Genomic DNA, 12192 nt, shown 5'->3' with positions numbered 1-12192 from the left:
AGCACAAGGCTTTATTATCAGAGAGCCCTAGGCAGCTGACGGGGGACACAGCAGAAGTAAAAAGAGAAGATCTGCTTGTTGTGCAGAAGAGGTTTCAGCCCTCTTATTATAAGAGACATCTTTACGATTCTTTCCTTAAAAAGAATTGGAATTAAAAAAAGAGATTAAGAGACCCTTAGAGCAAGCAGTTGAGGTAGGCTGAAGAGAAACAGAAACCCCAGTTCCAAAGGGAAGCAGCAGCAAAACTTAACTTTTGTGAAGATAAAATTATTATTTCTGGGGGATTTCCTGACTATGAGTATTCCAGACCTGCTTCCCCACTGCTCCCCGGCCTAAAGCAAGAAGCACCACCATTCCGAGTCACGTAACCTGATTTGAAAATATTTTATTACATAGTCTTTTCATGGCACCATCAGGAGTAACAGAAAACGTTATTCCCAGTTCCTAAACCACATCCTGAAAAATATACATTTGTATTTATATATTTATATCAATATCTGACTCCTACCCCGTAATTCCGCCACCTATTGTAGGTCTTTGCTTAAAGCAGGAAACTATTCTCTTAGGTAAGAAAATATATATAGAAGCTAAATACAGTTAGAATGTTTGGGGATAGCTTGGTTGGAGGGAGAGGCAGGAGGGTGTTAAGTCTGAACTAGGCAGGATGCATCACTGGGTCCATCAGAAGTAGAAGAGGACAGTATAAAAAGGCAGCGTCAGGCAGGTGGGCTCTGGTGTCCTTGATCCATTATGAGATGGCCTTTGCCTCAGGAAGGAAGGCTTCCCAGTACTTTGCCAGCTGCAAAGAAGTGGGGACAGTAAGCACACACCTACCCATCTAAGCCATGGGGCTCCCCAAGTGCCTCTGTCATCCACCAAAGGAAACTGAGGTAGAGCTGAGGAAATTATTAACGGAGAATGGGTCCTGGGGAGACTGGCCAGTAGTGAAGTTCTTCCTCTCAGATGTGGGGAAGCATCACTTCTTGTGTCCCATGTGCAAGGGCAATCTCTAAAAACAGTCTTAGTTCTGTCCCAGAAAGACCTGTGGAGGCCACAGCTCTGCCCAGCTCAGTTAGAAACTCACAACAGGGGCAAGTGCTCCCTAAGTGAACTGAAGCCTTGCTTTCAAGATGAGGTTCAGGGTGATAGCCACTCAGAAAGATAGGGTTTATCATCAAAAACTAAAATCTGGGTCTTCTTGATTAAGACCCTCCTGAATGCTTCATTTTAGTGCAAGTGGGCTTACTTTCAACAGCAGGGCCTAGCACCTGAGAAGCAGAATCAACCACTATATCATCTGCAGCAGGCAGCCAAGGGTGAGGTCACATATACATACCTGCTGCTGTGAATACAGGAGTGTCTCCAGGTACTTGATCACGTGGTTTTTGAAGTCCTTGGATTTCTCTTTCTACAGGAAATAGGAGTCTATATTGACATATTGTTTATTGCCGACCAAGGCCAAACAAGGCCTTAGAAAGTAGTGCCAGCAGTTGGAACAGCTTCAAAATGCAGCCAAATAGTGTCTGCCAAGGCAGATGGGTGGGAGGGGCACAAAATATAAAAGACTGGAGGGTATATGGCAGCTGAGGCTTTGTTTTATGTCTGTTTCTTAGTTCTGATCCAGCAATGAATGCAGCAGTCATTTCCTCAGAGTTGCACGTGTGCAACCCACATGCATACACTTACATGAGTACACACACATGTGTACGCTCTCACTAGTGACCACCAAGTCACCAGCATCTCCATCTGTCTCCCCACTCAAAAATACTTAGACAAAGCTAATGGCACAGGCACCACACACTGAGAAGTAGGATTTTCTCTCTCACCTCAAATCGTATCACTTCTTTTCGAACTACTGTTGAAATTCTTTCAAAGTCCCTTTCATACTCAGTCACTCGAGCCTCCCACTGGAAAGAAAGAGGAAAGAAAGAATTATTTAATATTAGAGACTCACGATTAAGCTTTTATATTTGCACAGCAACTCTACATATGAGATCTCAACTGAGCATTATGTTTGTCTGTCCATCCCTCTGGGTTAGAGCAGGTACCACAAGGGGATTCAGCACCCAAGTTAGAATCTATCAGGTGGCCACTTTATGGGCTGGTGGGAACAGAGATGCTGTTTGCCCTAAGGAACTGAACTTCATTCTCATCAGTGGGCATAGATGAAACATGCAGGGAGCTTTTAAAAACTCATGTCCAATTCTGATTTGGCAAGACTGGGGTGAAAAGGAAGAGAGGAGGGCTAGGCCTCAAAGCCTGCATGGAATCATTCTCAGAGGGTGTGATGATAATCACAGTCCTGCAGAACTATAAACTCTCCCACCTGCTGGGGCCTCCTGAGCATCTGGGAAAGAAAGGACTCAGCACATTCAGCAAGCAAAAGAATATCCACTGGGCTGCCCTGGGAGACTCACCTCTGCGATCTCATCCTTGGCCAGCTGCAGCTTCTCAGGTTTGTTGGCCCACAGCAGCCGGGCCTCAGCCTCTCGCTTCTTCTGCAGTGTGGCTTGAGCATCCTGCCAGCGCTGCCACGTCTTCATGCGCTGGTCGAAGGCAGCCTGTAGGGGGTAGGGGTGGGGAACACAACCAGCACTTCAGGAGCTCTGCTGGCTCTGCCCAGCAGAGGCTCTCAGCAGTGTGCCAAGGGAGGACTGAGCAATGGTAGGTTCTGCAGCCATGTGTTAGTGCCCAGCTGGGAAACTGAATGTCTAAAAAGCACAAGCTTGGTAAGATTCTTCTCCACGCCTCCAGTGGGCCAGCGCCATGCTGCTTCATGCTACTCCCAGGGTTGGATGATTGGGAGCACAGTAGGTGGCCTGATGCCAATGCCCAGAACTATGCTTCTGAACTGCCTTCCTCAGTTTAATCAGCCCATGAGTCTACACACTTTCCCCAAGTCAATGCCATGTACCAGGAGTTAAGAACACAATGGAAAATAAGCTATGCCTGGTCCCACTTCCAGGGCACTTACACTTTAATAGAGGAGGTCAACATTACATTAACAACTACAAATCACACGAGTGCAGTACTGAGGAAACACTTTGCAGGCATAGCCCAGAAGACATCAGGGAAGGTCAGTCTGAGGAAGCCATATTTAAACGGAAACTCAAATAGTGCAAAGGATTAGTTTAACAAATCTGAACACTTAAAACTATTATGGAGAGATACCTTGCTTTCATCCCAGCCAGACACTCAACTGTCCGAAGCTATCAAGGCCTCCAAGAAGTTTCCCAAAATCTACTTGCTGGTTTCCTGGTTTCCAGCCCCTTGGCCACAATCAACATTTCCAACAAAAGACAACGCGGGGAAGTCACCTCATTTTCTTTATGTGCTTCAAAAGGCAGTCTGGAACCAAGGTCTGTGCCTGGAACCAGCTCCTCGCTCTGTTCCACTTGTTTCTCTCCCCTGAAAAAGGTCTCTATGTTTGTTCCAGCACCTCCTTATTAGGCCTTCGGCAAAACTTCAATAGTACACACTGTGCTCCTTAAGAAGTGAAAAACTGCTAAACTGACCTTCCTCAGCATTGTTGCTGCTGTTCACCTGTAATTTCATAACACATGCATGGGAATGGATTAGAAAAAAGGTGAACTCATTACAAGATAAGACTAAAAATATAATCCATGTGCTCTAGCTCCAGGTTCAGTGAAAAGCAGAAAAGATCTGCTCATCTTTCCAATCCAGTTCATGATCTTGAGTTGGGCAGGATAGGGTATAGAAAAGGCTCTGTGCTCTAAGGCACGCTTCCCCAGACGTATAATTCGGAGCTCCAGTCTAGGCTTCCTCCAACCCAGACAGACAGACTAGGAGGTGTGGGGGGCAGGTGTCATAATCAAGAGCTGTTCTCCAGAGAAGACTCCAAACAGTGCCTGTTTCTGAATTTCTCTCCCAGAGAGAGCCCCTCCCTGATATGGCTATGTAATCTAAGCAGTTCTAAGAACTCCACAGTAGCTCTTTTTCAAGTCTCTTATCACTGCAGAGTTAACAGCAAATCAAATAGCACAGGAGAGGACAATGAGCAATCTTACAGGCGAGAGAGTAAGCAGCTCCACCATGGTGTAAAGGGAGCCCTAGGAGCAGCTCAGGCCTTGACTCGACACAGGAGCTCCCTGCAGGGGGGATGTTAGGTATGAGGTGTCTCTGCTCCAACTCAAAGGCTTACACATTCTGGCTCCAAGCCAAATCAGAGGCAGACGTAGACTCTCACAGGACAGGCGCCAGGCTCCCTCTTGGCTTTTTCTTCTGTCTCAGGGAGGCCATGCGAGAGCTGATACCACCGCCCAGTCAAGTCTCAGGAGGATATGTGAAACCAGCCTGCCCTGATCACCAGGACAGAGGGTGAGGTGCTTGACCAGGAGGAAGGCTGCAATGTTGTTACCAGTGTGCACAGCACACGAAGGGCTATGGTGACAAAGCTCTCTCAGCCCCTGGGCTATACTCCTCCATGCAATGCCAAGCCCGTTCCGTATAGTTACCTGACTGCCCACACAGGAGACACAAGTGGAAGTCAGCAAGAGCTCTTACCAGGGCAAAGCCGCCGCTTACTGTTAAAGAGGCAAAGACCAAAGGACTGAGGAAGTCACTACACCAGGGGCCAAACCAGGGCAGCAGTTAAGTCTTGCTTGAGGAAAGGAGCACAGAGGTCATCACCCAGCTTCAACAACAGGGAGCCTACTCACAAATTCAATGGTTTTATTTTTGCCCAGGGCATCTATGAATCTGGTTAAGGGCCTTGGGATGACTCAGTGACAACTTGTAAAAATTTTCAAGTTTTGGTTCACTCTTACTCCAAAAAAGTTTTCTTGTTTTGGTTTACTCTTTTTCTCTCAAGAGCAGAAGAAGTTAAACCTATTCACAAGTTGTAATGGGATGAAACCATCTTGGAAGGGGAAGAGGGAAAGGAACAAAACAAATCAAGGGGCAGAGAAAAGGGAAAGGAAACAGAAGCTTACACGGACTATGGCCAGGAGCCGAATGTAGTCACTCAGGAGCTCAGCAAGGAGGAAGAAGTCATTGTTGGCCTGTTCCTGGTGGAGCTGCTCAATTTTTTCTTCCACCTCAGCTAGCTGAGAGAGTGCCCGTGACAATGCTGTGTTGTCTTCGGAGCTCCCGAGCATGGCTAGACTCTTTGCAAACTGGGCTGTGTTCAGTGCTAGCTCTAGAAAGAAGAAAGACAGCAAATTCTCTGAGCTCACAAGAGAAAAAATTATGCAGCCGCCACTGCACATCACACCTTAGAAATGACTTGTTGTCCTCCCGACCCTGCACGTGTGCCAAAGTGAGCTCTGCAACTGGTCACTTTCCCACTGTCAACAATATTCAGAAACTGAGGGGAATGCAGCCTTCCCACAAGGTGCAACATCGAGAGGTACCTGCCTCACGTTTCTCTAGGCCCCACTGAAAGAGGCCTTGCCTCCTCTATCAGTCCTTTAGTCTCTTACTCTGGCCTCAAGCTACTGGTCTTCTGCTTGCTTGTAGAGTTCTGATTATTGGTAAATTTAATGCAGAGAAGGAAAGCAGATGTGGCAAATGTAAATATCAGTAAAAAAAGGTGCAGAAGGATCAGGAGACATTAGGTTTCCCCATATTTGCATATTGCTGGTTTGTCCACATAGCTAAAGTGTATGTAATATCATCTTTTTTTTTTTAAAGATTTTTTTTATTATTTTTGTGTGAGTGTACCGTCAAATCAGATCTGACTGGTACAGGAGGAGATTGTCCCTCCTTCCCCGGCAGAGCATCTGGGATTGTAGTTGCAGCTCCTTGCCACTAGGCCACCAGAGCTCCCCTATATCATCTTGATCAGAATACCAAGGACAAGGAGGGCTAAAAATCTCCCCTTGAATGGTTCAGAGCCCTGGGATGGCATACTTTCTTGTCCCCAGCTCTGCAAAGGCAGGCATCGATTTTCCCCAGCTCCAAAAGGCTGTTACCTTTCCTATGGTTGACCAGAGTTTCTACCACGGCATGCAGTTTCCGTAGGCGCTGCTCCTCACACTCCACCTCCTGGAGCTTCTCCTCGAACCACTGAAACCCACAAGCAGAGAGTTGTAGAGGAGATTATTCCCAAAGGGCCAGAGCTCAGTTCTTCCTTAGCAGTTAAAAAATACAACCCCAAACAAAACCCCACAGGGGTAGAGGGGTGGAGAGAACTAAATCACAGAAAAGTCTCTAGTGCCAGAAATTTCAGGACTCCTCAGGGATTCTGATCCATAAACCTGAGGGTGCAGGCTGTTCTAAAAGGCACATGGTTACTCACAATGTCTGATTCATTCATCTTGATGGTCATTTTGCTAACTGCATCTGTAGCTTTGTTGAACATCTTGAGGAGACCAGCGCCACTCAATGTTTGCGTCCCCACAGCACGTGGCAGCTATAAGACCAAGAAGGCGGGGATGGCAAGTTACCTGTTGCCCCTATTTTAGATTCAAAAGAATTAGTATCCATCAAATGACATGCTCAAATTATCCAAACTGTAGACTTGTTTTCAAAATCTGATGAATCCAAAGTAGCACACATAGAAGAAGGGGGGGTGGGAAGCCATGCTAAATAAAAACTCACTGCATGAAGTCTGCCCCTTCAGTGGATTTCTGGAGCTGTAAATCACATGGGAGAAGACTGCCCATTTTTCTCCTATGGAGCCATTGGTGGGTTCAAATTGCCAGAGGCACCACCACTTTTGGGTTGGCAGCATAACTGCCCATAGACTACACCAGCAGATGTCTCTCTGCTAAATGGAATCAGCAAATTTGCAGCGTTTGATATAGTGTATTAAAGAAAGTAGACTGTTACGGACAGGTGACCTCATACTGAGATTTTCTGCCCACTCAAGCAGAAACTGCTTAATCACTAAACATACTTTTGTTAAAAGTCAAGAGTTCCTTTGGATTAGCACACTCTGCACACAGCTGTACTTAACAGGTCTTGAGAGACCCTTTGAAGCTGGGCAATGAGTTCTTTGTGATTTCCCTCAGTGAACAAAGGTACCTGGACAAAGACATTACTTATTTAGATGAAGGCAACTTACAGTGATGTCCATGATAAGCCAAGTGTGGCAAATTTTTAGAAACAATTTGACTGGTTTCGTCCTACTTTCCCAAGACACAGAAAGGGTGGTAAAGAGGCTACAGATTATACCAGGCTAAAAGACTGGATTTCAGTGTCCAGGACTTTCAGGAAGTGGTTCTCAACCAGTAGTATACATACACACAGAAAATATGCAATGAAAGAAAGAAAAAAAACTGACAAAATAATAGTCTAGCTTTGAAATTTATTCCTTTGGGTTGTCCTCCTTCTGAGACAAAACATTGTTTTATTCTATTTCTTTTCATTCTTATTGACTTACATGTTTCTATATGCTGTTTTATGTTTTGCTTTTAATCTATGCTTGCAAGTACATTAATTTCTGTATATGTTGAGAATAAAGTATTTGTGCATTGATATCTTTTACTGAAATCCTCAATTGTTAGTAACTGGACTGTTTCCAATTTTTCACAATCATGAATAGCCTACGCATAGGTTATAAAGAAGACTGTCCACTTTAATAAACACTTTTGCTTTATGGTAGTTCTATGCTGTGTGGTAATTAGTTTTTAACCAATGCCCTTCAGCTCCCGGCACAAAAATAGGCATTCAATATAAGCCAAGTAGCAACCTATGAAAGACGTGCCAAGAATTTGCTAAATGGACCACTGTGTTGATCCAATAAGACAAAATTAGGATGCAATTTGACCTCTATAACAAGTTTTTGTTTCTTTCTGTTTTTTTGGCAAGGGGTTTCTTTCATTTCAAAGGCCAGAAAATACTTTTTATTCTCAGGGAGTCATGAAACCTTGTCTATTAGGCCATCATCATGTTAAATGCTTAATTATTTATTGACCAAACACATTTCATTTCACTAGGAGCAAATAAAAATTATGAAGCTTAGTTTGTACAATACTAACCTCTTCTTTTTCCAAGAACTCCCTGACATCAGGGTCCTGTAACATGGTAGGATGAGTCACAATTCTCTGAAGGTACCTTAAAGGTAAGCAGTTATCATCTGTTAGTCAAAACAAGGTTTTGGGCATCACACAGTCAGTTCTGGTGGGGTCATTATGTGTTTCATTACTTTAAAACATCTTCAGAAAAGCCATTTAAGAGTCTGCTTGTAGTGATATTCAAGTTCATGTTCTTCACATTTAAAAAACAGGAAAGAAAAATACTTGGTCAGAGGGAGATCACAAAGTTATTACATGTGTTTGTTCAAGAAGAATTTAATACAAATGTCTGCTTCCTCAAGATGAGGAAAGAAAAAGAAAAAGGTGATCTGCTCCTCTAGCTCTTCGAAGGTAAGTGACCAAAGTGTGGTAGAGCTGCACTGCTACCAACTTGAAAATCCCAAATGTTTCAGCTTTTCATTTGTTCTCACATCCTTCAAGGAAATGCCCACAATTTATACTTGCCTTTCTAGAGCAGCCCTTCGTTTCTCAAGAAATTCTGCTGAAGAAGAATCTTCCTTCCCAACTTTCACTTTTGTCATTCCTGGAAGGAAATAAAAAACAAAAATAATGCCCATATGAAGAATGGCAGTAAAAGTAGTACTACAACATACAACTTACTCTAGAAAAAAATGGGTACAAGACTTGAGACAGTTCACCAATAGTCAACAAACGTTATGTAGAAATGTTCACTACCATTAGCCTTTCCCTCACTCACAACAGTGTTCACACGTTGTCACAAATGACGGCAATACATCGAAGGAAAAAAAATGTTTCTAAGCATGGTGATCAATTTAAAAGTGTGCGGCAACGTGTTAACTGAAGCAGCTGACCTAGTGGGGTTTTAAGGCTGTACATCACATGGCAGATGACTGCCCTTTCTTCTACCTCAGAGCCACTTGTGGATTTAAACCACCAGAGAAGCGTGACCTTTGGGTTAAAGGTAACTCTTTATGGACTACATCATCAGAGCATCAAAGCCACAAAGAGATCCCGTTTCTCATACTAGAATGGTTATGATGAAAATAAAAATTTTAAAAAAGGAAAACAAAACATATTGACCAAGTGGTGAAGAAACTGAAACACTCATCCATTGCTGGTAGGAAAGCACAATTGTACAGCCTCTGTGGAAAAAGAGTTTGTTGGTTCCTCAAAAAGCTAAAACATAGTTCCCATTTTACTCTTAGTATGTACACAAGAAAACTTTCAAAGCAAAAGTACAAACAGAAACTTGTACACCAATGTTTACTGCAGCACAACAGCCAAAAAGTGGAAACAATCTAAATGTCTATTAACAAGATGAATGTATGGGCAACATATGGACTAGACATACAATAGAAATGATGCAACATTAAAGAGAAATGAAGTCCTAATACATGCTAAAATACAAACTGATCATTAAAATCCTTTGCTGGGTGGCATGTCAGTCACAAAGACAAACTATATCACTTATTTGAAATATCTAGAATAGGCAAACAAATTAAAGCTTATTAGTGGTTACCATAACAGGAGGGAGTGGGATAAAGCTGCTGCTTAGGGGACATTGGAGTTCTGTTAACAGTGATGAAATAATCTGGAAAGAGTTGACAGTGAGAGCTGCATCACAAGATGAATATAATGAATGATACTGATTGTACATACAGATATTGAATTGACAAATGTCTTGCTATACACACACATTTCTTTTTTTGACACTGTTCCCACCCCCATACATATTTATAAATACACACACACACACACACACACACACACATGCACACACGCACACACGCACACACTGTAAATGAAAATAAAAACAAAACCAATAAAGCAAAACAGAATCAAAGACCACATCTAGATCATAAACAAGCTTGAACAAAATGTTAAAGAATGAGATTATATGGTAAAAAAGAAAACCACCAAAATCTCAGCAATGGATGGTTGGAAACTCTGGGACTCTCAGTAACATTTACCTGATACAATTTAGTATATTTCAATCTGGAGGGAAAAGTACTGATTTAAGACTTCCGGACACCAATTAAAAAAAAAAAATCTCTGGAAGTTGAAACCAGAATCTCCTAATGCATCTGTGGAAAAAGAACAAGTCAAAGCCTACTGTTTTACTAGACCTCAAGTGAAGCACAGGAAAATACTGGATATATTCTCTCCCTCAGTATAAGATTTTACATTATTAATAGAAGTAGTTTTATATATATTAAGCAATAATTATATTAAAGAAAGAAAAAAGGTAAAGGAAAAGAAAACCCAAGTGGAATTAGAGATTATAAATTACTTACCTATGAGGCTCTTCTCAGGTGGGGGAGGGACAATGAAGCCATTCTGAGAGTGCTTCTCTGAAAGTTTCTCATAAAGACCCAGGAAGTCACTAAATCTTCTTTTCACTGCAAATTGTTTACTTCTGAACATTGGTAAGCTCGTCTTGTGGAGATAAAAAGCACAAGGCAAATTCATTGCAGGTAGAGGATAAATAAGTCTTTTGAAAATCATCAAACAGACAAAAAATATATCTCCCAGACGCCTGGCAAGTAACTTTCTCTAAAGCAGAGCTTCTTGAACTTTTGAAAGCTACAGATCCTTTTGGATTCTGAGGGAGCTAAAAGGTCCTTCTAAGGATGATTTCAAATTTGTTAATTAAAAATAGACAGGATTACAAAGGCAATCAATTAAATTAAAATACATGGTTTCTTAGACAACAGATATAAAAATTCTACCTTAGTCCAAAGCATCAAATTTTATGCATAAAATGAATTTATTGTGTGTCAATAAAATTCTTTCAAAACTTAAAAAAAAGCTATCTTAATAGAAGAATTCTATAGTTACCTATAACCCTGTTATTCATCCTGTACTCACTATTACAGGTATTAGATACTAGAGTCACAACAGCCAAAACAAAGAAAAGACAGTTTCAACAGTGCTTCTAAAGGGAGATCAGATAAAATGTCTAAGATGTGGACATTTAAGTCTCTGAAGTCTCCAAATTGTCTTGCTGTATAAAGCAAGAATGAGCTAATGCCCAACAGATAACAGGCCAAGTAGTAGAGACACAACATAAATGAGACTTCTAGTGAAAGAATCATAATGAGATATTCTACACTCACCAGTTAGTCAAAACTTAAGAAAGCTGACCTCACCAAATGATGGCAAGGAAATGAGTCCATAAACTTTCACACATTATTAATGGGTGTATAAACTGGTATTAATGGTTTAGAAAAGAGTTTGTGTTTCTTGTGAATTTCAACATCTGCACTATCTTTGACGCAAAGAAAGTACTTCTGGTTAACATACCCTAGAGAAACTCTTCCAAGTGTATCCTAGGAGACATGTGCAAGAATGTCTACAGGTAATGATTACATAATGTAGAAACAAGTCAGAATAGGAAAATAATTAAGTGCATTATGGCACAGTATATTCAAAGAATGGAATAACCACAATTGTTTGCCAAGTGAATGGGTCTGAGAAAAAATGTCAATTGAAGAAAGCACTATTTCCCCACCCCACCCCCAGTACAACAGCATTTTCATGAAAACGCAAAAACAAAACAAAATAATATGCTGCTTAGGAATGCATATGTGACAACTTTCAATAAAAAAATGTGAGACAGTTCAGGAGAACGTTTGTCTATAAAAGACAGAAGGTGGTTGGTTTTGGTGGTTTTTTTTTTTTTTCACTTCTGAGTACAAGCCAGGTAACCTTGTTTTGCCTCTTCCCCCCAGGCTTGACTACTATGCCATCATCAAATTTCCCCTGACCACTGAGTCAGCCATGAAGAAGATAGAAGATAACACACACTTGTGTTCATTGTGGATGTCAAGGCCAACCAACTAGCACCAAATTAAACAAGCTGTAAAGAAGCTCTATGACACTGATGTGGCTAAGGTCAATACTTTGATTAGGTCTGATGGAGAGAAGGCCTAAGGTTCGACTTGCTCCTGACTATGATGCTTTGGATGTTGCCAACAAAATTGGGATCATCTAAACTGAGTCCAGCTGGCTAATTGTAAACAAATTTTTCTCATCCAAAAAAACCCAACAGAAAAAAAAAGACAGAAGGTACAGTGGTGAAATGCCAACAGGTAGATGCAGCAGTTCTGATCTGAAGACTGGTAGTACATTCAAGGTTCCATTTAAATACACTTTGTAGCTTATTTGTAGTTTTGTTAGTTTTATACAATTTAATATTAAATAAGACTGGAAAGGCAGGTTAGGGAAAGTA

General features: G+C 41.8%; 1 protein-coding gene across 2 annotated transcripts in view; it reads right to left on the bottom strand.

The window, feature by feature from the left end:
• Positions 1-368: 368 nt before the first annotated feature.
• SNX1 (sorting nexin 1) overlaps positions 369-12192 on the bottom strand; it is a 52822-nt gene continuing 40998 nt past the window's right edge. Inside the window, exons 6-15 of one of the 2 annotated variants that reach the window (XM_006899616.1) lie at positions 10256-10397; positions 8445-8523; positions 7944-8019; positions 6260-6373; positions 5934-6027; positions 4953-5158; positions 2418-2561; positions 1827-1907; positions 1337-1408; positions 369-799 (exon numbers count right to left, since the gene is read on the bottom strand). In XM_006899616.1, the coding sequence (XP_006899678.1) occupies positions 749-799; positions 1337-1408; positions 1827-1907; positions 2418-2561; positions 4953-5158; positions 5934-6027; positions 6260-6373; positions 7944-8019; positions 8445-8523; positions 10256-10397 (1059 nt within the window). In that variant the 3' untranslated portion in view covers positions 369-748. The remainder of the gene's footprint in view (positions 800-1336; positions 1409-1826; positions 1908-2417; positions 2562-4952; positions 5159-5933; positions 6028-6259; positions 6374-7943; positions 8020-8444; positions 8524-10255; positions 10398-12192) is intronic. The other variant, XM_006899617.1, reaches the window with a different exon arrangement.

This window comes from Elephantulus edwardii, unplaced genomic scaffold, assembly GCF_000299155.1.
Source record: "Elephantulus edwardii isolate Elephantulus edwardi_28Jun2011 unplaced genomic scaffold, EleEdw1.0 scaffold00263, whole genome shotgun sequence".
Taxonomy (NCBI): domain Eukaryota; kingdom Metazoa; phylum Chordata; class Mammalia; order Macroscelidea; family Macroscelididae; genus Elephantulus; species Elephantulus edwardii.
The sequence above is the reverse complement of the archived record's forward strand: the minus strand, read 5'-3'. Positions and strand labels throughout refer to the sequence as shown.